Source organism: Mycothermus thermophilus, assembly GCF_041956435.1.
Source record: "Mycothermus thermophilus strain CBS 625.91 unplaced genomic scaffold VTJ04scaffold_3, whole genome shotgun sequence".
NCBI lineage: Eukaryota > Fungi > Ascomycota > Sordariomycetes > Sordariales > Chaetomiaceae > Mycothermus > Mycothermus thermophilus.
The window spans coordinates 643,186-669,611 of NW_027191429.1; the positions used below are offsets into that span (position 1 = coordinate 643,186).

General features: G+C 55.2%; 13 protein-coding genes across 13 annotated transcripts; 9 read left to right on the top strand and 4 right to left on the bottom strand.

The window, feature by feature from the left end:
- Window positions 1–1,876: 1,876 nt before the first annotated feature.
- Window positions 1,877–4,252, top strand: VTJ04DRAFT_4332 (uncharacterized protein; the record flags this gene model as incomplete). The annotated part of the gene is made up of 5 exons (XM_069362331.1): window positions 1,877–2,040; window positions 2,133–2,222; window positions 2,298–2,365; window positions 2,440–4,131; window positions 4,194–4,252. 5 exons carry the CDS (start codon window positions 1,877–1,879, stop codon window positions 4,250–4,252), a joined length of 2,073 nt encoding a protein of 690 aa, XP_069219288.1.
- An 83-nt stretch (window positions 4,253–4,335) lies between these two features.
- Window positions 4,336–4,701, bottom strand: VTJ04DRAFT_4333 (uncharacterized protein; the record flags this gene model as incomplete). The annotated part of the gene is made up of 2 exons (XM_069362332.1): window positions 4,336–4,425; window positions 4,483–4,701. 2 exons carry the CDS (start codon window positions 4,699–4,701, stop codon window positions 4,336–4,338), a joined length of 309 nt encoding a protein of 102 aa, XP_069219289.1.
- Window positions 4,702–5,453: 752 nt separating this feature from the next.
- VTJ04DRAFT_4334 (uncharacterized protein) lies at window positions 5,454–7,334 on the bottom strand (the record flags this gene model as incomplete). The annotated part of the gene is made up of 2 exons (XM_069362333.1): window positions 5,454–5,549; window positions 5,625–7,334. The coding sequence occupies 2 exons, from the start codon at window positions 7,332–7,334 to the stop codon at window positions 5,454–5,456; spliced, it is 1,806 nt and encodes a 601-aa protein (XP_069219290.1).
- A 1,500-nt stretch (window positions 7,335–8,834) lies between these two features.
- Window positions 8,835–11,933, top strand: VTJ04DRAFT_4335 (uncharacterized protein; the record flags this gene model as incomplete). Its single annotated transcript, XM_069362334.1, has 1 exon — window positions 8,835–11,933. One exon carries the CDS (start codon window positions 8,835–8,837, stop codon window positions 11,931–11,933), a length of 3,099 nt encoding a protein of 1,032 aa, XP_069219291.1.
- A 591-nt stretch (window positions 11,934–12,524) lies between these two features.
- On the top strand, window positions 12,525–13,044 carry VTJ04DRAFT_4336 (uncharacterized protein; the record flags this gene model as incomplete). The annotated part of the gene is made up of 3 exons (XM_069362335.1): window positions 12,525–12,646; window positions 12,743–12,815; window positions 13,039–13,044. 3 exons carry the CDS (start codon window positions 12,525–12,527, stop codon window positions 13,042–13,044), a joined length of 201 nt encoding a protein of 66 aa, XP_069219292.1.
- Window positions 13,045–13,065: 21 nt separating this feature from the next.
- On the top strand, window positions 13,066–13,501 carry VTJ04DRAFT_4337 (uncharacterized protein; the record flags this gene model as incomplete). The annotated part of the gene is made up of 2 exons (XM_069362336.1): window positions 13,066–13,247; window positions 13,330–13,501. The coding sequence occupies 2 exons, from the start codon at window positions 13,066–13,068 to the stop codon at window positions 13,499–13,501; spliced, it is 354 nt and encodes a 117-aa protein (XP_069219293.1).
- A 228-nt stretch (window positions 13,502–13,729) lies between these two features.
- Window positions 13,730–14,088, top strand: VTJ04DRAFT_4338 (uncharacterized protein; the record flags this gene model as incomplete). Its single annotated transcript, XM_069362337.1, has 3 exons — window positions 13,730–13,741; window positions 13,807–13,917; window positions 13,993–14,088. 3 exons carry the CDS (start codon window positions 13,730–13,732, stop codon window positions 14,086–14,088), a joined length of 219 nt encoding a protein of 72 aa, XP_069219294.1.
- A 50-nt stretch (window positions 14,089–14,138) lies between these two features.
- VTJ04DRAFT_4339 (uncharacterized protein) lies at window positions 14,139–16,626 on the bottom strand (the record flags this gene model as incomplete). Its single annotated transcript, XM_069362338.1, has 2 exons — window positions 14,139–16,454; window positions 16,507–16,626. 2 exons carry the CDS (start codon window positions 16,624–16,626, stop codon window positions 14,139–14,141), a joined length of 2,436 nt encoding a protein of 811 aa, XP_069219295.1.
- A 1,544-nt stretch (window positions 16,627–18,170) lies between these two features.
- Window positions 18,171–18,431, top strand: VTJ04DRAFT_4340 (uncharacterized protein; the record flags this gene model as incomplete). The annotated part of the gene is made up of 1 exon (XM_069362340.1): window positions 18,171–18,431. One exon carries the CDS (start codon window positions 18,171–18,173, stop codon window positions 18,429–18,431), a length of 261 nt encoding a protein of 86 aa, XP_069219296.1.
- Window positions 18,432–19,078: 647 nt separating this feature from the next.
- Window positions 19,079–19,547, bottom strand: VTJ04DRAFT_4341 (uncharacterized protein; the record flags this gene model as incomplete). Its single annotated transcript, XM_069362341.1, has 2 exons — window positions 19,079–19,429; window positions 19,488–19,547. The coding sequence occupies 2 exons, from the start codon at window positions 19,545–19,547 to the stop codon at window positions 19,079–19,081; spliced, it is 411 nt and encodes a 136-aa protein (XP_069219297.1).
- A 1,538-nt stretch (window positions 19,548–21,085) lies between these two features.
- Window positions 21,086–22,141, top strand: VTJ04DRAFT_4342 (uncharacterized protein; the record flags this gene model as incomplete). Its single annotated transcript, XM_069362342.1, has 4 exons — window positions 21,086–21,367; window positions 21,487–21,621; window positions 21,696–21,930; window positions 22,005–22,141. 4 exons carry the CDS (start codon window positions 21,086–21,088, stop codon window positions 22,139–22,141), a joined length of 789 nt encoding a protein of 262 aa, XP_069219298.1.
- A 618-nt stretch (window positions 22,142–22,759) lies between these two features.
- On the top strand, window positions 22,760–23,870 carry VTJ04DRAFT_4343 (uncharacterized protein; the record flags this gene model as incomplete). Its single annotated transcript, XM_069362343.1, has 4 exons — window positions 22,760–23,040; window positions 23,135–23,224; window positions 23,290–23,415; window positions 23,804–23,870. The coding sequence occupies 4 exons, from the start codon at window positions 22,760–22,762 to the stop codon at window positions 23,868–23,870; spliced, it is 564 nt and encodes a 187-aa protein (XP_069219299.1).
- Window positions 23,871–24,043: 173 nt separating this feature from the next.
- On the top strand, window positions 24,044–25,612 carry VTJ04DRAFT_4344 (uncharacterized protein; the record flags this gene model as incomplete). Its single annotated transcript, XM_069362344.1, has 3 exons — window positions 24,044–24,186; window positions 24,290–25,050; window positions 25,500–25,612. 3 exons carry the CDS (start codon window positions 24,044–24,046, stop codon window positions 25,610–25,612), a joined length of 1,017 nt encoding a protein of 338 aa, XP_069219300.1.
- Between the last annotated feature and the right edge of the window lie 814 nt (window positions 25,613–26,426).

The following is a 26,426-nucleotide window of genomic DNA, read 5'->3' on the forward strand; positions in this document are numbered from 1 at the left end:
GAGAAAACAGGACTTGCTGCGTTGAAGTCGAGGATGCATAAACATGGATATTCTTTCAGGCCCGATGTCCCAGGTTCTTGATATTTAACTACTACGCTACGTAGTTGCTCAAATGCCGGACAAATAGCATAGATGCACAAACTGCACTGAGAGAAGATGATGTCTCGAGGAAATACTTACAGCGTTTCCTCACACTACCTCCGAGTTATGTCCTTGTGTCCGTCTCAAATCAGCGACAGCATACATTGTTTAGGTAGCTACCTGAATGGAGTGCAGTGTCAGGACTGGCCGGTCGAGAATAGCGTCGCGTTGGTCAGAGGATGCGACAGGATTGAAGACGATGATTTTGGAAGTTATCCTCCCATGGGCACAACAGGAAGTAAGAGAGTATGTTCCATGATACCTACAGGGACATACTGAAGACGTCGGTGTCCACGGCGTCAGATCCTGCGCAACTGCCGAGGGGCGGATTTCGGTCGCCCTGCGGGGTTGGTGGGCCCGGGCCCGGGACCAGACCACGGAGAAGTGGGTCCCCGACAACCGCCTCCGATCCGAACATGACCGGAGCGCCACAGAAATCGGAGCAGCGCCACTGCCGGTTTGCCGTACCCACCGCCACACCTTCAGCCCAGGTTTGGGTACCCGGTGTCAATGGGCCTTGTTCTGCAGACTGTGATACGACAGAGGTGCTGACACCGGCCGTCAGCGTTGCTTACTACCTGATTCGAGTGGGGGTGATTCCACATCAGGGGGACAACATCAATCCCAAGCCGTGCTGGATCGACGAGAAGAACGCCACGGATGACTCCGTCGGTGGCACGCATCTTCACTTGTGGCCCGACACGGCAGTGGAGACGCCTTTCTGGTGTTCCACAACTCCCAAGCGGGGAGCTTTACCCGTTCCGTTCCGCAGGTTACTGATCAAGGTTGCATCCGCCGGTTCCTGGTGGATTCTTCAAACCTGTCACAAGCAACACTTCTTCCGGGACCGGATCTTCAATGGCAATATTTGTTGCGGCGAAGGATTGAGGATGCAGAAGTGCTGAGGATTGTTCTGTGAATATTGCAGACGGCGTACTCTGTCTGTTGGAGCAGCACACTCTTTGGCTGCGAGCGGCAATGCGCTGGCTGGTTGCCCCGCACCAGCACCAACAATCTTCCTGTTCGTGGCACATTGCCTCCCATCCATGGATGCGTGCCACCCAATGCTGACACGCAGACGGGATGGCCGTCCGGAAGAAAAGCCAGGTTGCATCTGAAGTGGTGTGAGGTAGGGACGGAAGACGGAAGCCAGGAGTTTCTTCTGTCTGAACTGAAGAATTGCCTCGGTGGTGGCAGAATTGGAGGCAAGTTTCAGGTCCCGTCCACAGAGCTTTTCAAGTAGTAGTAGTGTCTCTTGTTTGTGTGAGTGCCGGGCTGGAAAAAAGTTCTGGTCAAAAGACCGGCATCTCGGTCCCAGTCGGTGGCCAGGCTTTCCTAGCACGCTTGTTTCTTGGAGGCTTGGACCAATCAGACGGCGTTGATCTCTTCCGACATCGCCACCGCCCGGCGCAAGTGGTCCGTGCCACCCCTGCATTTGTGCCTTTTACCCCACAATCCATGGCCAAATTTTGACATCCAGCAGCGATGCAAGGCCTTGAAGTGGCCCTCCATCGCCGGGGTTGATGTTCTTTCTTCCACAACTCCAAAGAGGAATTCGACTTCATTCAAGTTCCCATTGACTCATACCACCCCCTTCTTATGAAGGAATCACCAACCAGCAGCCCTCTCTCCAGGTAGCAGTGTCGCCTGTTCCTTTTTATTTTTTCTCCATCCTCTGTTTCTTGTTGTTTTCTCTTCGCCGTATATCGGCGCCGCATTCTTTTTTCCGGCCACGATGTTCCGTCAAACCGCCCGCGCCCTCAAAGGCATTGCCGAGGCCCAGCCTCTTCAACCACGCACTCTCACACATGGCCAACGCGCCGTCGCCCTCGCATCTAGGCAGAATGGCCTCTCGAATCTTAGGAATTATTCTACTGCTGCCCCGAAGCCCACAGCAACGTGAGTTCTCCTTGCCTGTTCTCCTCGGGCTGTCGCCCCGGGTGGGGTGACTCATCGCTGGCCTAGCAGATGCTGACAACTTCTCTGAACAGCCCTTCTCGGCCCGGTACCAGCACGGGGGGCAAGGACAGGAGCCATGTTCAGCCTCTCGTCAACCCCAAGAAAAGCGAGATGGACGAGTCGTACGTGCTGCCCTTGTCGCCGGCTACTGCCTGCCCCGCGCCATCCACTGGGACTGACACATAGGCCTTGCGCAGGTTCATCGGGATGACGGGAGGCGAGATCTTCCATGAGATGATGCTCAGGCATGGCGTGAAGCATATCTGTACGTTCCTCCTACTTCTCGTGACAGCCCAATGGTTGGTCCTCCCTGGGCTCTTGCTGACAGAGTCCCCACAGTCGGCTACCCTGGCGGCGCTATTCTCCCTGTCTTCGACGCCATCTACAACTCCCCGCATTTCGATTTCATTCTCCCGAGGCATGAGCAAGGTGCGGGCCACATGGCCGAGGGTTATGCGCGTGCGTCGGGCAAGCCCGGTGTGGTGCTGGTTACCTCAGGGCCCGGCGCAACCAACGTCATCACCCCCATGGCCGACGCCCTTGCGGACGGCACGCCGATGGTCGTTTTCACTGGTCAGGTCGTCACCTCAGCTATTGGCAGCGATGCTTTCCAGGAAGCCGATGTCATCGGCATCTCGAGGTCCTGCACCAAGTGGAACGTCATGGTCAAGAGTGTGGCCGAGCTGCCCCGCCGGATCAATGAGGCGTTCGAGATTGCTACCAGTGGAAGGCCGGGTCCCGTCCTTGTTGATCTTCCCAAGGATATCACTGCCGGTGTGCTCCGGAAAGCCGTTCCCGCCGACATCACCATCCCGACCCACCCCAGCGCTGCGTCGCGTGCCATGATGGAGCTCACCCAGAAGCAGCTGCAAGCCTCCCTGCGCCGTGTTGCCCACCTCATCAACATCGCCAAGAAGCCCGTCATCTATGCCGGCCAGGGCGTTATCTGCTCCGAGGGTGGCCCCGAGCTGCTCCGGGAGCTGGCTGACAAGTCGTCCATCCCTGTGACAACCACCCTCCAGGGCCTGGGTGCGTTCGACGAGCTCGATGAGAAGTCCCTGCACATGTTGGGTATGCACGGCGCTGCGTACGCCAACATGGCCATGCAGGAGGCTGACGTCATCATTGCCCTTGGCGGCCGCTTCGACGACCGTGTGACGGGCAGTGTCGCCAAGTTCGCGCCGGCCGCCAGGGCTGCTGCTAGGGAGGGTCGTGGTGGCATCATCCACTTCGAGATCTTGCCGAAGAACATCAACAAGGTTGTCCAGGCGACCGAGGCTATTGAGGGCGATCTTGGTGCCAACCTGAAGCTGCTCCTGCCGCTGGTCGAGCGCAAGACCATGGAGGACAGAAAGGCTTGGTTCGACCAGATCAACGAGTGGAAGAGGAAGTGGCCCCTGGATGCCTATGAGAAGGCGGAGCGTTCCGGCCTGATCAAGCCCCAGACGCTGATCGAGGAGCTGAGCAAACTGACGGCCGACCGCAAGGAGAACACTTACATCGCCACGGGCGTCGGTCAGCATCAGATGTGGGTGGCTCAACACTACCGCTGGCGCCATCCCCGGACCATGATCACCTCGGGTGGTCTCGGCACCATGGGCTACGGCCTGCCGGCCGCCATCGGCGCCAAGGTGGCCAAGCCCGATGCCCTGGTCATCGACATCGACGGCGATGCTTCATTTGCCATGACCTTGACTGAGCTCGCGACCGCCAAGCAGTTCAACATCGGCGTCAAGGTCATGGTGCTCAACAACGAGGAGCAGGGCATGGTCACCCAATGGCAGAACCTGTTCTACGAGGATCGCTACTCGCACACTCACCAGCAGAACCCCGATTTCATGAAGCTGGCGGATGCTATGGGCATCCAGCACCGCCGTCTGGTCAAGCCCGAGGAGACCGTCGACGCCCTCAAGTGGCTGATCAACACCGATGGCCCGGCTCTGCTGGAGGTTGTGACGGACAAGAAGGTGCCTGTCCTGCCTATGGTTCCGGGCGGTTCGGGTCTGCATGAGTTCATCACTTGGGATAGTGGTATGTGTTCCCCGTTTCGCGCTTGTTCGTTTGTTGTTTCGGAAACTGACTGTCTACTGCAGAAAAGGATAGGCAAAGGAGAGAGCTGATGCGCCAGCGCACTGGTGGCCTCCACGGCTAATAATGGAGCAAAGTTCTTCCTTTTGTGCCCCTTTGACTTGATGTAGTCGAGGCGGCTTTTTTCACTTTTCCATCTTAATCATCTCAGACACTTTCTGAGCTACCTCTACGGCGTGGGACGGGTTCGAAAAAAAACGGAGACCGAAAAAGAAGGCGAAAAGAAAACCAACGGAGCTGAGGGATTTGCATGTCGGTTGTGTTTCTTCATGTTAGGAGGGAAAAGGGGTCAACGAAAACAAAGAAGTCGGATTTTGTAGGATCTCGGGGAGTTCTTGTGTTTTTAAAAGCGGGCGAGTTCAGAGAGATGACCTCCGCCGGTGCGTTGCATTCTGGTATATCAGCATGTTTCTGCTGCCGTAGCTTGAGTATGGCTGGCAGCTTGTATATAGGATGGGTGGAATGAGGAATGGATACCACGTTGGGTTTGCTGGGACGTGAGTTCTGCTTCATGACTTGGTAGGCATTACGCTCTGAGCGAAGCTGGCCATTGCTCCAAGGGGCATATCCGTTTAAAATCACCTTTCCCTCAGATCTCAGTTACTCCAAAACACAAGGATTCTCGAGGGATCACCATTTTAACTTTTACAATGTGTTATACTATCCCATACACCAATTGACACACCTAGGTCTCCAGTATCTCGGGTTCTACCCTCATGGATATCTTTAATCCACATCACCACCACCTCCCACCCGCCCATGTGCATACCCCAACTTACTAGCAAAGATATCTTCCCGACAAAAAGGCATACATGTCCTCCCATAATCTCCTCTCCCACATTCTTTCCTTGACACCAAAACGAGCAATGAAAATCCTCTCGACTCCACCCATTTCACTTCCTGCCCCGTTCCTTCCCCTTTGCTTTCTTTGTTTCCCTGGACCAGGATAGGGACCTATCTACCTACCGACGTCTCGGCGACATCCTCTTCGGTGACATTTTCTTCGGTGGCATCCGCTTGGGCACATCAATATCCCCCGTGACTAACGGGGGATAAACTAAGGAGAATACCGAGGGATAAACCGCGGAGGACAACGGGGGATAGCCCGAGGAGGACGACGAGGGGTTTACCCTCATCAACCTCCGCATCAGTCCGGAGGGGAGCCACCCGTCAGTCATGGATGGGTCTCTCCTCAAGGACGCAGGCAGTGCCCCTGGCGCCTTGCTGCTGTGGCTGCCACCGCAGTTACCAGTGTGACCAGCCTCCTAGAACGGCCTCGGGTCGGCGGCGTGCAGGTTGCGTGTCCAGCGGGGAAGCTTGCGGTCGCGCTCAAAGATGAAGCCGCAGTTGTTGCAAAGGGACTAGAAGCGAAGTGGTCGGTTAGCGCCAGGTCGATGGACAAACGCGACGAGGAGAACAAAGTGAGAAAAACTTACCCTCGGCCCAGCCGGCCCATCCCTCACCGCCCAAACGCTGGTGCCCCAAACCCTACAATGAGAGCACCTCCAGCTCAACCTCTCGTTTTCTGTCAGCGTACCACCACCACCATAGCCCTCCCCACCAGCCGGGGTTCCCCTCCCGCCCGGCGTGCCCGAGCGACCGGCAGGCGACAAGCTCTTGAAGCGCTTCTTCTTCTTATTCCTCTCGCCGCGGCCCATGCGCTCCTCTTCCTGTTCGATCAGGCCCGAGAAGGCAAACCCGATGGGCACGCCGCCCGCCATGCCAGTATTGCTGCTAAACCTGGCCGTCTCGCGACGCAAGCGACGGATCTGGCGTTCGCGATCACCCTCGCGCTTCTCAATCTCTTCCTTACTGAGCGTTTCGATCTTGGGCTCCCATTCATCGGCCAGATGCTCTGGGTCATACCGCCAGCCCGCCGCCGCCTCCCCGGTGTGAGCGGCGTCGTTGGGAAACACGTCGCCGCCGCGCACAACGCCGCCAACGCCATCGCCCACTAGCGTGCTGAGGGTAACGCCGCTGGCGCCCCAGCCCGTGACAAGCCCGCCCTGTTCGCAGGCTTCTTTCTTGAGTTTGAGAACTGCCTCGTAGATGGCGTGCGTGATGGCAGGAATCCACTCGCCGTGCAAGCCGAGGTCGGCGCATGTTTGTTTGGCGAACATTTCTGCGGTTCCGGGAGGGTGCAAAAGCGACCACTCAAACTTGTCTGTGTAGACCTGTGATGAGAGAGTAATGTTGAGGTTGATGATGCAGCGGTACGTGTCGTCCGGGCTGAAGTACTCATCATCACCCTCGGCTGAGTTGCCGTCTGGTGTCGGCGCGACATCCTCGTTGGGTATCGGCGTCGCAGAGGCGGTAACCTCGCCTTGGGATGTTTGGACAGTAGCAGACACCGCGGGGGTTGTCGGGCCATTCGCAGTTGTGGTGGCCGGTGTGTCGGGACGGCGGGCACTTGGTGAGCGCGGGCGGGGACGCGCAGTGCGGGTGTGGAATAGTGGGTGAAGAGCAACGCCGGCGTACTCCTCAAGCTGAGTCCGTATTTGCTTGCTGATCTCGGCGATGGTTGCCGGGCGGTTGGGGAGGTCGAGGTCTTGGACCAGCTGGGTGGCGAACTGGTCGGTGGTTATGAGAGTTTCGTGCAGGTTCCAGAGGAAAGTGTCGCGGAGGCGGTAGGGAACTGTCGGTTCCTGGGGCTTGTAAAAGGGGTGATTCGGATCGACTTGGCCCACGACGGGCAAGGGCGGGGCCGGAGTGAAGGCGGGAATGTCAAGGTCGATGCGGATGGGGATCAGAGTGAGAGGGAGGCAGGCTTGAACGTAGTTCTGGGCATCGGTGCGATTTGCCCGGACCTTACCCATCCAATCGCGGTAGATGCCTTGGACAGCGACAGGTTCCGACGTGTCCTTGCCAACCTTCTCGGCGGGATCTGTCTTGACAGCGCTGTCGTCACGGCGCAAACTCCGCAAGCCGGTGGGACGGCGGCGGCCATCATCTTCGTCGTCGTCGAGATCATCGTAGCCGTCCTCGGCGTAGTTGATGATGGTGGTGCCTCGCTTGGTGACGCGGGCTAGCGGGTTGGATGGGGCGCTGCTGGGCAGGACGGGTTGTAGGAGGGCATTGTTGTAGGTGCGTAGCCTCGGGGCGTACGATGAAAGGATGGCTTGCTGTGAGTCGGAGCGCAGCGCCATTGTGCAATTGACTCGGGGACAAGGATGAGAGTTTGTGCTGTGGGGTTATTGCATGGCTGGCGACAATGCGCCGGATGGTGGTTGGGGTCGGACGGGGTGGTTTGCTTCGTCTTGGGAATGTTTTGCTTTGAGAGCAGACTTGGAGTTTTCGCTGTTGATGATGATGGGATTTGAATGTCGCTAGGAGCGGATGGTTTACCAGTCCGAGCGCATCAAGAGGAATGAATTGGGAAGGGCTGCAGTTGGAAGTGTCGAAGGTCGCAATGGCAAGACTTCGCTGTGTCGTGCCTCTCTCTCAGCGTGTATGGTCGCGGGACAGCTCTTTCCTCCCTTGCGCTGCGCTGCAGGCAAAAACGCGACTCATCGACGCATCGCAGAGTGGGTCCAAGGCCGGGACACGGTGCGACTACAGTCCACCTGCCAAGTCCCTACACTGTGTTCAGCTCCGCAACACCACGGCAATTTCCGTGGCTCCATCTCCCAACCCAACGACATGCCTCCCAAGATCTCAACCACTTTGCCCCGTCGACCAGCGCGCAGATGGCTTCTAGCGAGAGTTTGCGATTTCAGTGACAGAACAGTCTGTGATTGGGCTCTGTGATGCAATTGAGGTGTAACTCGTGTTGATATTCAGCGTAGTTAACGTGTTCATGCCCCCTTCTTCCGCCACCAGCATCCCTCCCCATGAACCTGGTGATGCCCCATTGGAAATAATCTGCATGTAGGTAGTGCCGCAAGGACTGGTTTCAAACTATCTCATTGCAGTAGATCATGCTTGGAAAGGTTCCAAATGATTCTGGAACGCAGATGAGATGGAAGTTGTGTGATCCATCTCAAGAAGACCTGAGTACGGATCAGTCTGAGGAATTAAACACTCTGGGGCATCTTCCTGAAAGCACATTTTAGAGGAATGGATAACCCCGAGGAATAGTCTCATGACTGCTTGCGCAAGGTCATCCCAATTCTGCCACGGAACTCATCCTTGACTGAATCGGCCCTTCGAGTTTCCAGGTGACCTCACTTACACCTCACCAGATGCTCAACATCCATCCTTTCCGACCACCGTTCACTCTTGTTCTCTACGTTCTTTGAGACTGGCTTTTGGCTGCCAAATTTAAACTACTGGTTGAGCTGAAAACCGAGTTCCAGCTCAAACTCCGTCCCAGAATCCGCAACAAGAAGCGGGACGAGGGTTGGTGCAGAAGGTCAAAGTTTTCAATCCCACAAAGATACAAAGGCTTAGGTTTCCGCAACTCTTAGGGTTTGAGGCTCTTTCACTTTCTTTCCCTTTCTTCTTTCTCTGCGGTTCTCTTACCTTTCTTACCTCAGGTACTCTTCAACCTTAATAACTCTCCACCCACCTCCACCTTTCCCCGTTCTTCTTACTTTCCACTCCTCCAAACTTTCCAACCATTTCAACTCCCACAACACATCTCAAACCTCATATCGCACTACACACTTATATACATTTGTCAATCAAGATCACACACACGCTCAACCATGGCTCCCCAGCGTGGGCCTTCCTCCTTCTTCTCCAAGGAGCAGATGGAGAAGCACAAGCGCTGGCTCGAACCGGAACTGGAACATGTCTCTGCCTCTCTGCCCGTTCGACAGAAGACCGCCATCACCAAAATCGCACCTCAGGCTAGCCAGGTTGCTCATCCTCAGCCTCCATCATATACCTCAGCAGCCACTTCCGCACCCACTTCCGCGCTCGTTTCCACTCCTTCCATTGAGTCAGAAAAGACTCGCGAGCAGGCCGAATCCAACCAAGATGCCATGTCTCCCACCACAGATCATGTGCGCAAGCTGGTGACGGTGCGTCGCGTTGACGACATGACCGACGTTGACGACTATCATGTTTGCGTCAAAATCAACGGGTGGAATGTCGTCGTTCGGGACGACCCCATGATCACCAAGGGCCGCTATGTGGTGTTCTTCGAGCCCGACTCTTTCCTTCCGGTCAACTCCGAGTTCGCGGTGTTTTGGAACAAGGTCGGCCCGCTCGTCACTTTCAACGGCAAGCAAGGCTATCGAGTCGGCACCGAGGTTTGGACGGACCACGACGGCAACCAAGTCATCTCTCAGGGCCTTGTCCTTCCTCTCTTCAAGTTTCCCCCCATCGACGAAAAGATCCGGAGGCTTCATTTCCGGTACCTTGATGAAGGTGATGAGTTCTTTATTGAGCTCATTCACAAGATTGATTTTTCCCCGGAGCTCGGCGTCATCAAGTGGGAGGCTCCGGCCTATGAGGCACACGCCAAGGATGTCCCAAAAGACAAGGGCGAGGAGTGTGTTCATGACAAGCCAGCTGCCTCCGCGGGGCCTAGTGCCCCAGTGAACGCTGCATCATCTGGTCTTCCTCTCGCTACAGCCAACAAGTCTGAAGAGAAACGCGCTGCCATGGGACAGCAGAAGACTTGGAAGTCGACATCCCGGGGCAAGTTGCCCCCTCCTCCGCCCAACACCAACCCGGGCGTCCCGAGCTGGATAAAGAAGAGCAAGATGGAGCGTGTCCAAAACTGCCCCAACCTTTTCGTCAAGGACAAGTACAAGTGGTTCCAATTCCAGGTAACGATCAAGCTCGATGGTGTGGATGTCACCTGCTACTTCGTCCCCTGCTCGAATCCCCTCTACGCCGATCTCCCGGAGCTTCCAGCTCTCGACGACTCCAACAAGGACACGTTCCTGAAGTACGCGCTGCACCCGAACGGCCGCTTTGGCGTCTGTACCAGCAACTACGATCTGCTCCCACACAAGCTTCCCCATCCAGGTCTCCCCCTCTACAACATTCTGTGGGAGACCGCTGTCGCCGAGGGCTATCACACTGCCCTGGCTGCGGAGTGCGCTTCGCGTGGGAACGGGTCTGGCGCCATCGCCGTGCACGCCGAACTCATCGGCCCTGAGGTGCAACGCAACCCCTACAACATGGACTCTGGGGCTCCACACACGCTGCATGTCTTTTCCATCGACGACGTGGCAGGTCATGGCCGCAAGGTCTACAAGAGCGGCGGCAACTCCATGAACTTGATGCGCCGCAACCCCAAGGGGGTCGAAGAGTTCGCTGAACGTCACCATCTCCGTCACGTCGAGGTTCGCGGCTACCACACCGTCCGTGAGCTCGCCCATTGCCACGAGGATTTGATCCGCATGGCGGAGGAGTCCGGACACGAGGGTCTGGTCTTCAAGTGCTTGAACGACGGCCGCTGGTTCAAGGTTCTTTCCACCAAATGGCTGCTCGAGAAAGGTGATGAGAAGCGCGCCAGGGAGCTGCAGGAGGTGGAAATCAAGCCGCCTTCTGTTCCTGTCCGGTCTGCCAGACCCAACGGCAAATCCAAGCGCCCGACTCAAGCGGCCCGGCGCAATGAGCAGCCCACGGCCTCCTGGAAAAACACCAGAATTCCTGCGACCAACGACTATACCCCGCTGGGTTGGAAGCCCGAGGCTTCTGCTTGGGAGTCCACCTCAGAGCAGCCCACCCAAGAACAGATTCCTACGACTGGCAACACTGCCATGAACGACGCCGGCCAGACCGTCGATAAGCCGCCTGAGGTCCAGGACGAGGTCCGTTTTGAAGAGAACATCACAATTGACCAACTGCAACATACCGCTGCAGAGCGCATTACTGAGGAACCGGTCACTGAGCAACCGCTCAAGCAGGAGTCTACTGCTCTCAACGGTTCCCACGACGAACTTGATATCGCGCAGCCTGCCATTCGCCAGCCCGCTGTCGATCAACCTGCCTCCGAGCTGGCCACCACCAGCCAATGCGCTCCCGAGCAATCTTCAATCCAGCAGCCCATTCCGGCAGAGCAACCATCGAGTCCCGAGACCTCTATCCACGGCAGCATCGGTCAGAACACTTCGGAACACAACTCCATCGATTCCGACGACACCGACGCCACCTGCGTCAATGACATCGCGACCGATTCCCACGACGACTCGGACCCGTATTGCATCGACCTGTGGAACAACCCCGACCTCCCTCGCCTGACTCGCCCGTCGGGAGTCGGCTGGGTGTTGAGGATGTCTCCCGAGCAGCAGGAAGAGCTCTGCGCCGCGAAGCAGTATCTGCTTGAGGTGGCCAAGAGCGACCCAGTCCTTGGCGGCCTTTGGAAGCAGTTCCTGGTTGGAGAGAAGTTCCTGAACTGCTTCTTCACGGTTGCCCGGTGTGTTCAGCGTGCTTGGCGTGCCGAGCAGCGCGAGCGCGAGGGCTGGACCCAGCAGCAGCAACAGTGCGGGGACCCCGAGTGGCTTCGCTGGCCTCCAGAGCGAATTCGCAGGAGCCGTGATGCGGCGGGTCACAAGCTGACTTCGGAGCGCCCAGTGGCCGACAATGTCCAGGCCGAGGCGGAACGCCAAACTCAGACGGCAGAGGGCAGTTCGGCTCAGAAGCCTGCGACTTCGGGCACGGCCAACAACGCTGAGGGCAAGGGCACGCAGAAACCGGTCACTGTTGTCAACGGAGGAAGAAATCGCGAGGGCGCTGCCAACAACGGCAAGAAACCCACCGTCACTGGCACATCCAGTGGTCGGTATCACCCTGGTATCTTCAAGGGGCGCTACGACGCCCTCAAGGACTGGCTCTACGCCTCTTGAATGTATTTTTGGCAAAGGACCACGTCTCAGCAAGGAAGGTGATCTCAGGGAGCGCCATCTAAGAAAGCGAGCTGGTCAGCACATTTTCATTGCTTCTGTTTACAACGAGCTCATCGGGACAAGGAGGATCCATACAAGGCAGATGGTCATTTGCTAATAGCGTATGGGAGGATATAATCATCAAGGGAGATAGCAACCTGGTCATTTGCTCGCACAGGAGGAGATCGAGAAGGAGGAAGCACTTGTCGGCAGGCACAAACTTGGGAATGGTCACCTAGCCCCTTCTTGGGCACTAATTAGACCGACTGGTGGCTTCAAGTTTCTTAGTTGATAACTTCTCCATACAGAGTTGACATGGTCTCCTCCGTTCTCTTATAGCCGCATTGAAGTGTTGGCTCCTTTGGAGCACGCAACATTGGCTGACATGAAGTCAACAGGAACATAAGCCAACCGGGCACATTTCTCTTTTGTCTCCGGTTAATCCTCGTGATGCAAAGAGCTGCGTGTGCATGGTAGGCCAGAGTTGTTACGTCACGAGGCTGTGATGTTCTGGCAGTTACCAGTTCCGGTGTGGGACCCCGACTTCTTTGCATGGCATGCTACACAGTATTTGTCAGCTGCTCCACCAACACGGATCAATTTCCGGCGCCGGCACCGACAACGCCGGGTCAGCAAACAATAGTGGACGGAATCCCGGCACATTCCGGGCTGCGGTATATAACGGGACTATAACTCTCAGCTCGAGGTCTGTAATAGACATTTCGAGAAGGTCAAACCCAGCAGGCAACACAACAATCCATTGTCAATAGGAGAGCTATCGAGCAGAGAAAGACCAGCGACCGTCAGATAGACGCCAGAGTCTCCACCAAGCGATTTTCTCACGTATGTATCAAGGCTCAGCCCAGTTTCTTTGACTTCTTCCAGCCGTTTTGTTCAGCACCGATTGGGTTCTCCTGATGCTTGAGGAAGAACCGGCGTGCCAAGTCCGTTCCCGTGCCAAGCCGGAGCAAAGTGGAGACCCGGCATCTCCGGACAAGCTCCGGAGGCTCCACATGTCCGCATCTATTATTTCTCCGTCTTACTTCCCTCTCTAACAAACCCCCAGCGCTAGCACAGCTTCAGAGAGCCCACCATGACCGAGCAGCAGCCCATCACCTTCTTCATCACATTCCACGTCGACCCCTCCAAGGTGGACGAGTTCTTCACACACTTCCGGCCCCTCTACGAGAAGGTCATCGCCGAGCCTGAACTCCGGTTTTTCCACGTCTATCAAGACGACGAAAACCCGGGGAAAATCATGCTCGTCGAGACTTGGTAGGTGGATGTTTTTCTCTTGGGTCTTTGTCTGAACCTTGCGCGAGTAGGAATAGCAGTCTATTAACATCGTGTTTCTCAGGAATGCCACCAAGGAGTGGATCTTGACCGTCCAGCTTGGAAAGGAGTACTACAAGGAGTACTTCGACAAGACGCAACCCCTGTATGTGAAGCCGCGGGAGGTTGTTGTCGCGCGCCCGGTGGGACCGCCGTATGACATCACCAAGGACGGGAATGCCTATGGTTTCAAATGAGGTGGTTGTCAAATTCCAGGAGATGAACAATCTCCACTCAATACATGGCGACACATAAGAATTCATTTTCTGGACAAGTCCTGGCTAGAGTCCATCTACACCGCTCTGTTTTTAAGATATACCCGAGAGTTATGGAAGTGTACTTCACAGGATGAGAATGGCTGGCAAGAAGATCGATTTGGGCATAAGGAGAACACATAAATACAGCACAGACGACAACCATGCGGAATGGTGGACAAGGTGAATGGCTATCTAAAATAATATTGTTGCTGCCGGCTACCGAGATTTGCAGACAAACACTCTAGATCCCTGAACACTCAGGCGAGCTGGTTGGATCACATGCCCTTCTGGTGCTTCCAAATGACCATATTCCCATTCTCAGGGCCCAGAAAGGTTCAGATTTTACATTCTGGCCCGTGTCATTATCCAGAATTCCCGGCCATCAAATGCCTGATCCTCCATTGCATACAATTTCCACATGACTTTACAAGCCTTTTTATCCTGCTATCTCCCCCGCCAGCGACTCGAACATTGTCACCCACTTCCAACATCCAAACCAAGATCCTCGCAATATCTTTCTGCTTTAACGGCCGAGCCCTCTTTCAAACATTCAGAGCTCACAGACAATCCCCGCCGACTAGGAGACCTGGGTAACCCTCTCTCCCGACGGGAACGCCACTTCGTACTGCAACACCAACTTAACACTCTTGCCAGCATTAAGCGTGACATCCCACTGGATCTCTCCCGCCTTCTTGAGTGAAGCCCAAGCCTTACCCCATTCCTCGCCCGACGACGATCCCTGCGCGGCGGTGGTGGCGACAGCAGAAGATCCGGCAACGGGGGTGTTGTCGTCCCTCGGATCGCGCGCCGCCACGCCCGCCGCGATGGGCCTGCCGCCCACCACCAGCCCGGCCGGCTGCACCAGCGAGACACGCAGCTTCTCGTCCTCCGAAACGGGCACCTGGTCCAGCACGGTGACCTGCACCGGCCTGCCCGTGGGCCCGCCGCGCGTGTTGACGAGGGTGATGCTGCGCGTGTAGACCGAGTGTTCGTCGCGCGAGAAGACACCCGTGGTGGCGCGCGAGACGTCGGGCTTCGGGTACGCGACGCGCACCGCCGGGTCAACGCCCAGCGCGACGGTGAAGGTGTCGCCCGCGCTGCACCGCGCGAGGGTCGACCGACCCAGGAAGGTGCCGTCGAGCGTCAGCCCCACGGGGCCTTTGAGGATGGTCAGCTTGCTCGTGTTGCGCAGGCGCGCGCGCAGGTACGCGGCCGGCTTGTACTTGGCCACCACGGTGCGGAGGAAGGTGACGTTGGTGAAGTTGACGTGCGCGATGCGCTGCTTGCTCGGGGTCGCGCTCGGGCGGAGGGTCTTGAGGTGGGGCAGGTCGTAGGTGGCTGTCAGGCCGGTTTCTTCGAAGGTCGAGTCCTGGAAGCCGACCTCGTGGAGGGGTTCGTCGAAGATGGTGTGTTCGTCAGCGTTCTCTTCGTAGGCTTCGGCCAGGGCGGGGGCGGCCTCGGCGGCGGGGACGGCGGCGCTACCAAAGACGCCCGCGCTGGCACGGGATCTCTCCACCAGGGTAGAGGATCCGCCGCCGAAGAGAGACACGGTGTTGGAGCCCACATTGTTGGAGGCCGCTTTGTTGAAGAGGCCGCGAGGCGGGCCCTGGGGAAGGCTGGGAGCTCCGAATGAGACGTTCTGGGCTGACATCGCCAGCGCCTGCGGGGTACTGCGAGCCTTTCTTTTTGTCTGATAGTCGGCGATCTCCTGCTGAGAAGCCGATCCTTTGCCAAACAAACCTGCGCGCGGCTTGGTTTGAGCCACGGCGTTCTGAGCGGCGTTCCATTGGATCTTGTAGTTGCTCTCCTCGTTGCTGTAGCAAATGTCCTGGCCATCCCAGTGGCCAAAGGCCTTCCCGTTAAGACGGAGGCGCCAGGGGATCAAAGTAGGCACCTCGTCCTGCAAGCCAGAGAAGTTGGCCTGCGAGGTACTGAGGATGACCTTGCTGTTGGTCCAGGTCTCGGATGTCATGTTGTAGATGCGGGCATCGAAGCTGAGATTGCCCGTGTTGTGGAGCGTCGAGAGGGCCAGATCGTAGTTGGGCGTCCAGTAGGCTGACGATGTCAAGTACGAGATGGTCAAATCGCAGGTCACGGCCTCCTGAGACTCATCTGCAGGGTCCCTGGCCGCCACGAGCTTGACATCGGCAGCGCTGGCAATCGAGGTGCGGCGCGACGAATCAGGAGTATACTGCGGGGCGGCATCGAGGCTGATGCGCACCGAGTACACAGAGCGCGGCCAGAATTGCTCGCGCTCCTTGCGGATGCGCTCCTTCTCCTTCTTCTTCTCCTCGTCGCGACGCCTCTGCTTCTCGCGCAGCTTCTCCTTGGCCCTCTTCGCCTTGGCTTTGGCCTTGGCCACTTTGGCGTCCTCTTTGGCCTTTTGCTTCTCGAGCTCCGCAATTTCCTTGCGCACTTCTGCGATGGACTTGGCCAGGGCGCGGTCCTGGACGACACCATCCATATGGTCCTTGAAGACCTTCTCACGCTCAGTGCGGTACGTCTCGATGCTGGCTTCGATGTTGACGTTTTCCCTCCGATCCAGGGCGTTTCCATGGGAATCGAGGATCTTCAGGCGGCTCTCAGCACTGGCAATGATCTCCTTGGCGCGCTTCTGCTCGTCGCCGAGAGCCACCAGCTTCTCCTGGAGCTTGTTGATCTGGGCCTCGAGTTCTTTTGCGGCCTCGGTCTGGGCCTTGATATCGTCGTCATCCTCCTCGTCCTCTTCCTCCTCCGAATCCGAGTCCGGGTAGATCTCCTCAAAGATCTCCCGGTTGGGCAGCAGCTCGACCGTCATGTCAGTGATGATGGCGGAGCCGGTGCCCTCGACTTTGATGGAATGCTCATCGGCGGTCGGGGTCACTCCGACGACCGTGATCTCATTGGGACCAGGCTGAATGGATTAGCAAGAGGTTCGGAAGACGATTACTGGGGAGCATGCATACCTTGAGAGTGACATTTTTGATGTCACGAATAATCTGAGCCCGACTCGGGAAAAGTGTGACGGAGCGAGTTGGCAGGGTCCGGATATTGAACTCCTGCTTGTAAGGCCCGTCTGCGTCCATGTTGACCAGCGAGTCGGGAATTGGGTGGTGTAGTTGTTGATTGAGGGGTCAGGGGTCAAGGGTTGAGGTCAGCGACAGCAATCATCCACTGTCTGGCCAGTTCCAAGAGAAGGCTCTCGTGTCCAGCCTGCTGGTAGATATTTCGCACAATACAACAAGAGATTTGCAACAAAAGGACGAGGAGAGGTGAGGTTTGTGGAAAGGAAACATGGTGCAAGTGTTCTGTCGTTGTCCTTTAATACCTGACTGACCCTTGGCTTCAGCATTACTTCATTGGAGCTGTTTAGCGTGTCCCAGCCGCAAAGATTGGGCAGCAGATGGCTGTGGCTTCTGCCTTCAAGGCTGTGCGATGGAGCCATTTCCGATGGGTGACAGTCTTCTTTGTACCTTACTGCCTGAAAACTGCAGAGAGTGACTCAATAACATGTTACATTGTCTCGGCACGGCTCTGACTGGATGCCTCCTCATTGGAGCCGGCTGCAAGGTATCAAACGTTTTGCTCAGCTGTGCAGGAACTAGCCCCAAACGAGAATGACTCAGGAACCAGGAACGTCATCACATCGCGACAACCAGGAAGCAAGAAGCGTTTGCTCACATGAGGGAAATGCAGACACTGTCAACTCCGAGACTTGAGCATGTCCTAAAGGAGGTCAGCCCAAGGACACGCATTGGATGAAATTTCCTTGTCTCTTGATGGCTGGTGAGGTGGTCATGTTGCCTTGCGTACAGCTGGTCACTCCAGCACTCCAGTTCATCATTTCATGAGTCAGCAGGAGGAAAGGAGCAGGGAAGAGCTCGAAAACTAATATGGCCTATAATTGTCGTTGTGTTTCAGGAAACCCCAGGCAAGGTCATACTGATGTTAATAGCATTCTATCCACCATCGCTCCCTGGTAGTCTTCATGTGAGGCCAATGTGGTATCGTCCTAATGCCGCTAGGTCATCTACCTGGATCCATACTTTGTATTATTACAAGTTCCAGTTGCTGCCCCCTTCTCCGGGCTCCTTCTGGACGCTTTTCTGAGTTGGAAAGTCAGGGGAAGCTGGAAGCTGGTACGGTTGAAGGCTGGGGCGAAAGAGTTGGCCTTCATAGCGCCTATTGTGCCAGAGACACCTGTTATTGTTACTGCCATTCAAAGCAAGATAGCTACGCACTTATGAAGAACAACTGAAACTCACGTATTCAAGGCGGAGAGTGATAACTCAAAGGCTCAAAAGCCGCCCAACTTGGGACGACGGGGACAATAACAATGACAACAACCGCGACGACAACAACAATAGGGGCCGGGGTCCTATGGCACATGGTCGTGATGTTGACAAAATCAGAGAAAAGCCGTCGCGGCGGGCGACTGCCGAGTTCTTTTTCTACGCCAGGAGATCGGTTTTCACATTTCCATCATCAAAAACCACCACCTACCTTCCCACATCACCATCCGCAACAGTGGCAACAACAAGAACGCCACGACTTCGACTCTCCAACTCTTCAACAAAGTTCTTAACTTTGACACACTTTCCAACATCAAAACCTCTCAAGACCGACCACCATGTGTCGCTACGTCATCCGAAAGTACCAGTGCGGCTGCGCAAGCCCGTATGCCCGTAAGGAGATAGCCACCTGCCCCAAGCGTGGCAAGAGACGGGGTCAGTGCCCACTAAGCTGGAAGAACACTTTCTTCACTGAGCTTAACTACAAATGCTGGTTTGGCTGCCAAGGCCCTGTTCATCAGTCGGTTAATACCGATGGTCAGACCGCAGGGCAGGAAGAGGATACCGACAAGGACAAGGTCAAACAAGAGCAAGCCTGAGTGCAAGATATGGCTCGTTATGGCCTATTGCAGTGGGCGGTTAAGAAATGAAGATGGTTGGATTGTGGTCGGGTTCGTGAGAGGGATACCTTACTGAGTTTGCATGTTCATTCAAGGAAAAGGATTCCTTCATCTCAGAAAATCAAAGCATCCTTGACACCAGTCAACTTCCACTTTATACACACATGCAATAACATAAGCCCCTTTTTTTCTTGAACAAGCCTAATCAAGTAGATAACTGTTATGGCCAGAAAAGGGGATCAATGCCACTCTTGGGCATGTTGGGTGGTCAATAACCAGAGCACAGGTGTGAACCGGCAACAAGAAGCACCCATTGCACAAGGTACGTAGACTAGATACCCCCATACCAGAATGGCAGACAACACTTTATTTCAAGGATCTTTCGACACCTCGTAAAACGGTCGTTTCCATTGGGTAAGAACAGTAACATGAGTTTGATCGAGGAAGCGATGCCAAAAACTGCCACTACCTGTCCCATGGATGGTGACACTTCGATCGACCTCAAAAGCCCATGACATACATATTAATAATAACTCCTTCAACACACCATCCGCTCTCCTCAACTCATATCCCCAATTGTCTTCGGGGTTTCTTCCATCTTGTCAATCCCTTCCGCACTGCTCTCCTCAACGGAGGTACCACCCTCTCTGCGCCAACATCCAACTCAACCCAATCGTCGAAGTCGTCAACGCAACCGCCGCGTCCTTGCCCTTTGCCGTCTTCCAAACCGCCCACTCCGTCAAATACAGCCAGATGACCCCGGCATAGCTCAACATGGCCAGGTTGTACACAGGCCCATTGTTCAGGTTGTAGACGGCGTACAGTCGCATGGCGAACGTGTAGAAATTCTTGACGGCGTAGACGTGCGCCAGCAGGCTGGTAGGCGGTGGGCTGCGCGGGCCGGTAAACATACGCAGCGCGGAGCTGGGTGGGTTGGCATAGCACCAGACGGTGTGGCCTATACCGGCGACGCAGGTCTGAGTTTTACGGTTAGGTTCACAGAGGATGGTGGGATGGGAGGGGAGAGGGACAGACATAGAGCATGAACCATGGCAGGTAGCCGTCCTGAATGGACTCGGGAAGCAGGGAGGCCATGTTGGTGGTTTGATGGGGACAACAGTCGGAGGAGCTTCACTGGGATTAGTATGAGTAATGGAGGGTGAAAATGAGTGTACCCCCGTGAGAGCCGCAATGTTGATATATATCATGACCATCCAGACAGGGTGTACTTGGGATATGATCCCTGCCTGAGACCCTACCTAGCCTGGTGCCTGATATCTTGCAGCAAGCTTGATCCACTTCTTTTTCCTCTTGACCTATGACGAAGCAACAAGCTGGCTACCGTTACAACTAGCGTCAGCACTAGATTTGGGCCCCTGGAGTAGGAAGCGAAGCTCGAAGCTAGCGAGCGGCACAGGTGGAACTCAACGATTAATAATACCAGTGTTGTGTTGCTTATGTCTTCTAACTAGGTTGACTATCGCGGACAAGAAGTACGAAAGTAAAGTTCTAGACATATTCGGTCTTTGTGCTGGTGCTGATTGCAGGCTTTTGACATGATGTCCTTAGCCAAGGACCAACTATGTGTAAGTCGTATGTAGTTTGACGGACAACACTTGTTTGGTCTGACTCTGAACCCGATATGGCTTCAGTCTTGTATTCATGACTCAAGAGCCATAGTCCTATGCGACCCAACAGCTACATCTAGGCACACATACCTAGTCTAAGTAGTTGATCCGAGGTTGCTGTTATGCTGTCGATATGTCTACTCTGTACGAAATAGGTGCCTGTCCGAGGACTCGGACGGGAATGACATCCAAGTTTTCCACGATTAAGACGAAAAACTCAAAGCCGTCATTGACTCTACCTCTAGGAACAAGCCCAGCCCAGTGCATCACGATACATTGCAGAAGAACTGAGGAGACAGGACCATCAACAATGCGACTTCGCTCGGTTCTGAAACTTGGAACCTCCATGCGCGGTTGTTGGTGGTCGGGATAGAAAACGGGCAAAACGGGAAAATCCTTGAAAAAGCCAGGGGTGGCATAAAGCTCCAGCCTCAGAGGTGGGGGAAATGTGGATTCCGAAAAGCCGAACCCGGCGTGTGGCTGGCTGGATGTCAAGCCTCGCAGAAACAAACAACCCCTGTCTTGGCCAGTCGTGTGTTGATTTATCGCCCATTTCGAGCAAGGGGAAATGGCCAAGTGGAGAGCGGTGTAACCTGTTGAGGCAACGCGGCTTTCATCTGGTGGCTTGCACCCCCCAAATTGTCCAAATTAACCCCGTCGCGATGTTTAAACTCGGGAGCGCCTGTCGCGTCCACGTCTGTCGCGTTGATTTTTTTGTTCCTCTCGTCTCCTGTCGTTGTCGCGGTTGCTGTTTTGCTATCGAAGAGAGAACGGTACTTTAGTTGTCTTACAGAGGACTTACATCCGTCAAACCTGTACATATCTCGACCCTCACCTACAATCCACCTCTCTCACTTGTAAGACTCGACTGCAAGGGTTGGTTCACCGCCCAAGCCTAACCCCACAACACCACTGCCCAATATCACCGCTGTTACCACCAGCACCACCACCAAGCTACTTCACAGTACACCTCAACTGACAACGGAATAGCAACAACCCGTCAAAATGTGGCCTTTCGCCTCTTCCTCCTCCTCGTCTCAGAGCCTACCAGGCCATCCCTACTTCCCGCGCACCGCGGCCATCGCAGGCGGCTATGAGGCCAACCAGCTCAGCACCCCCACTCTCCTCTCGCTGTTCTCTGGCTACTGTACCGCCATTCTGGCTGTCGGATATGTATTAGCGAGGCGCTACCCGGCGAAGCGTGGGTTGCCTGCCTTGTCCAAATCCGATGTCGCGGCGGTGCTGTGGTGGTCGCTGTGTGCGGGCATTCACACCTTCTTCGAAGGGGTGAGTTTCTTGCTGCACTTTTCCATGTTCCGTGTCTCGCGCGTGACTTGCGCGTCTGCGTGTCGAGAAGGGAGACGTGACTATGATTCAACGAATGCCGAGCTGACCGTCTTTGCCAGTACTATGCCACCAACTTCCGTGCCATGGGCAAGCTGCAGTCCATCTTTGGCCAGCTGTGGAAGGAGTACTCGCTCTCAGACTCGCGGTATCTGACCAAAGACGGGAGCGTGCTCTGCATTGAGAGCATTACGGCGGTAAGTAGCAACTCCTCTCTCTCTCCACTGAGAGAAGTCCCTGAAGAATCACGGCATGCTGACTTAGTCGCCAGTTCTGCTGGGGTCCTCTGTCGTTCCTCATCGTCTATCTGATCACCACCGACCACCCCCTGCGCCACCCGCTGCAGCTCCTTGTCGCGACGGGCCAGCTCTACGGCACCGTGCTGTACTACGGTATCGCCATCTTTGACGAGCTGGTGTACGGCAAGGCCTACTCGCGCCCGGAGGCGTACTACTTCTATGGCTACTACGTCTTGATGAACTCGTTCTGGATCATCTTCCCTGGATGTGCGTCTCTTCTACCACTTCTACAAAGTTGTGGCTCTGCTCCACTGGGCAATCGTGAACTAACATATCCGCAGTGCTCATCTATAGCAGCTTCAAGGCGACGATCAAGGGCGCGCAGGCGCTGAAGCAGCTTCAGCAGCAGGAGCAGCCGCAGCAACAACCGCAGCAGCAGCAGCAGCAGCAGCAGCTTAAGACGAGAAAGAGGCTGTGAAGCCTGAGAGTGGCGGCGTACTTTTAGACGAAAGGTTTTGGAGGTCATCTGAGTAAATAGACTTCTCAAGAGATGCGCTGTCATAGCACATAGAATCTGTTCTGGGCGGCAAGTTGAGATAGAAGCGTCCGCGGGGGATCAACCAGCTTGGCCAGGGCAGATATACCCATAAAGATACTAATGGCGGGGGTTGGTTGGCTTTGAATCTTCAATACAAGCATGGGGTGGCATGCATTGATGCGAATGCCAAAGACCGCAAGCTGTGACATGGTGGACTGCAGACTACTAATAGAGCCTTCACAACGTCACATTGACGAGGGGCTTTGGCCAACGCTTAGACACAGCTCAACTCTTGGGCCGCCACGTTCTTGACGCCACTTCAGCTCGACGAGGCAGACTTGGTCTTGGCTACGCACGCTTCCTCCAAGCTAAGGGAAGAAGCATACTAGTCCGGTGATAGCATCAACTAGACGGCTGCTTATTATATCTCTTGTGATTCTTCTAGAACAATTCGTTCATCATGACCTCCAGAGTCCCCTCAAAGATTTCTAGTCCTCTCCTGTCTTCCACCACTGTCCCAGAACGATGACCACCGCCTAGCATCATCACCAATCAGCCATGTTATCCTCGAAGTCCAAAAGCCCCCGCGCCGAGCTCGCGCCATGGCGGAAGTCCGTGCGCCGCTTCGCCTTCGGCGCGACGTCCGCCCTCATCGTCAACTTCATCTTCACCATCACGGCCATAAAGCACATGAAACCTTTGGACGGGACAGGGCGCCATGATGGCGGCTTGCCCCTCGTGGGTGTATTACTGGAGAATCGCTCCTGTGACGAGGTGAAGCGCATCAACACCGCCATACATGTCCTGATCAACGCACTCAGCAATCTTGCTGGCAGGCAGTAATTACTGCATGCAGGTCTTGGCGGCGCCGTCAAGGGAGCAGGTGGATGAAGCTCATCGAAGGGGGCGTTGGCTAGACATTGGCGTACCCAGTCTGAGGAACATGTTCAAGATGAAAGGAGGGTTTAAGAGGGTGACCTTATGGTTGCTCCTGGCGCTGTCAAGTGTGCCGTTACATCTGTTGTAAGTGTTTACTGAGGGTTATGAGACTAATTCTTCATTAGTTAACCACTTGTGGCATACTACAGCTACAACTCGGCGGTGTTTGCCTCGCTTTCGGTCAACGAGTATAACGTCACTGCAGTGGAGCCCATTGCCATGTCGACTCAGGATATTGATGACTTGCCCGAGCGATACGGCGAGTACTTTGCAAGGTATGGCAGTCGGCGTTTTCGAACCATGCGTCGCGCGGCACTGGATGGTCGTCTTCTCGTCCGAATGAATGCCATGGACTGCATCAAAGCCTACGCCAGCGACTGGCAGTCATCCTGGGGGGAGCTGTTGGTGGTAGGAGAGAGAGCCAAACGGCGATATCTCCATCGCAACAAACCCGACACTCGATTTGGAATCTATACTGTTGGACGGGTATGGGGTGATGATGACTGTGAGGTGCAGCAGGCGTATATGTGGATGTGTCTTGATCGTGCCCACGACGCGCATTGCGGCAATGACTTCCTCATCGATCTTCCTGGCTACGAAGGGTTCGAAGGTCGATGCGATGACCGGATCGACGCCCACCGCAAGGCTGATGCCCTTGATCAGTTATGGCCCCTCGGCCTTGACATTGACGAATGCCACGGTTTGCGCACGACGGAGCGGTGCCGCCTAATGTTTAGCCCGATGCTTATGGTGGTGGTGATGTCGATGAATATGTTGAAAGGCTTATTGATGCTGGTCACAGCGAGCGAGATGATTATAAGACCGAGTCAAGGGAGCCCATTATTGACCATCGGGGATGCGATCGCCTCGTTTTTGTCCCGCCCAGACGAAACAACGAAAGGAATGTGCCTTGCGTCAAGGAAGGATGTTGCTAGGTCCAAGGAGCACTGGGGAAAGTTAAAGCGCCCAAAGGCACTTTACATAAGCGTATGGAAGTCTAAGTTTGCCACCACTGGGGCCTTGCAGTGGTGGTGTGCCATCTTATAGTAAGTTCTGAGAATACCTCAAATCAGTGCCGACCCTCCAACTCATTTTGGGCTCTCTCTACGTCAAGTGCCCAACTAACGTGTAATTACACTACCACCCTAGCTACCTCGGTACTCTCGCGATCTGCCTTTTCACCTTCTTCTGGGGCTACGCTCAGATCCGAGGCGTCATCGACAGCTCTATTATATTTTCTCTTGGTCTTGGTGCAGTCAGCGGCAAGACCTTCGTCAACTTCAGCAATCCACATTACCTAACTCAACAGGAATCAGTAGAAGCCAGCAGCAGCAGTGCGACCCTCCTCAGGAACGTCGTCATCGCCAACGCCCCTCAAATCTTCGCATCCATGATTTATTTTACATACAATTCTCTCGTCACGTCTCTCTCCCTGGCCGCTGAGTGGGGCAGGTTCGCCGTGAAGCGCAAAGCCCCTCGGATCGCCGGCACTGTGCCCGTAGGCCAGCAGCGGGGATCTTACTTCCTCCAGCTGCCCTTCCGCTACTCCATCCCCCTTATTGTCACGTCAGGTGTCCTCCACTGGCTTCTCTCGCAAACCCTCTTTGTCGTGTTGATCGAGGTGTACCGGCAGTGGCTCGAATTGGATCCAAGGACCGGCGAGCCATATGTGGCCCCTGCCGTACGAGTTTTCGACGTCTCAAAATTAGGTTGGTCCCCCATCGGGGCGGTCATTGTCATGGTCTTAGGAGCGGCCATGGTTGTGGTTCTCATCGGAGCAGCGTGTTGGCCTCTCAGGAGCAATATGCCGGTTGCCGGGAGCTGTAGCGCTGCCATCTCGGCTGCGTGTCACCCCCCGGAGCCCAGGGACCCGGATGCGTGGATGAAGCCTTTGATGTGGGGGGAAACAGGCGCGTGGCACACGGTGATGGGTGGAGGGTGGCCTGGTTATTACGGATGGCAAGGTGGAGCTTGGGTAATGGCGGGACATTGCTCATTCTCGAGCTATGAAGTGACAGAACCGAGGGAGGGCGTTTTGTATAGTTGAGGATTGCCGCAGAACTTTGGAAGGGGTGATATTCAAGTTGAAGGGCCAGTACCTACCTGAGGTACCTTAGGATGAAGACATCCGACCTGAGCCAACAACAGTATTTACCCATCAAACTGACTTGTGATTTCCTCGGACAGGATCGATACTCAGGAGCTTATGCCCCTGCAAACGACGATTGCGTGCATGGAGTGCCTGTAAACTAAATACGACAGTCGCGATGTGGATTGAAGTGAGGTGTACAGCGGTGGCTGGCATACAGATGGCAACCCCCAAGCACCCAGACTCATACAGCTGACTAACATTTTCCAGCAGTGCTTATCTATGGCAGCTTCAAGACGATGACCAAGGGCGCGCGGGCGCTGAAGCAGCTTCAACAACAGGAGCAGCCGCAGCAGCAACTCAAGTCGAGGAAGAGGCTGTGAGGTCTGAGAGCGGCAGGGTGGTTTGAGATGAAAGACTTTGGAGGGCATCGGAGTAAATAGATGAACTGGCCTGGGGATCTGCTCATGTGGTGTCAGACATACAGTACATTATACACATAATTAGAGCTGTTCTGGGTTGCAGGTAGAGATAGAGGCGCCAGGGGAAGCGTTCAGCTTAGCCTGGATGGATAGATACCCATGATGGCAATTAGTGTTCGATGCGCTTAAGCTGCCCACCTAGCTGGTATGCACATACTGCGCTACATGTCCATTGTGTCACTGTGGGCAATTGACCAACCTAGGTCTTGGAAAAGATAAGAACTTTCCAAGGGTTGAAGGATGTTTCTGTCTCTGTCTGCATGGGATGTCAGGTTGGCCTGCCTTTCCATCTTCTGCCGCTTGTTGGACTGAGATGATCAATGGGCTGGCTGGTTGCAGAGCGTCTTCAGCTCCGTCCCCTGTCTTTTCAGCGCTCGGTTTCGCGTCTTGTTGGCTCTGGCATGTTAAGGTTATCTGCGACCCTGGCAGCAGGAATGGTCACACCCGTGGACAAACTGCAGGCCAAGCGCTCTAGTGGGATGTTGTCGGCGAAACTATTGCTGATTCTGTCGTTCACATCATGGCAGTTGAACCGCCACGTCCCAGACGCAAAGTCCAGCTCTGTAAGGCACATCTGGTCTTGGCCATGCAGATAACCTCCAGAAGAGGTCAGACCTATTAGTGGTGACGAGTGCTGCGATAACGAGACTGAACCAACCGCTTCCTTGACGATGAGTGACGGGCAGTAAGTTTTTTTTTTTATATTGACTGTCAT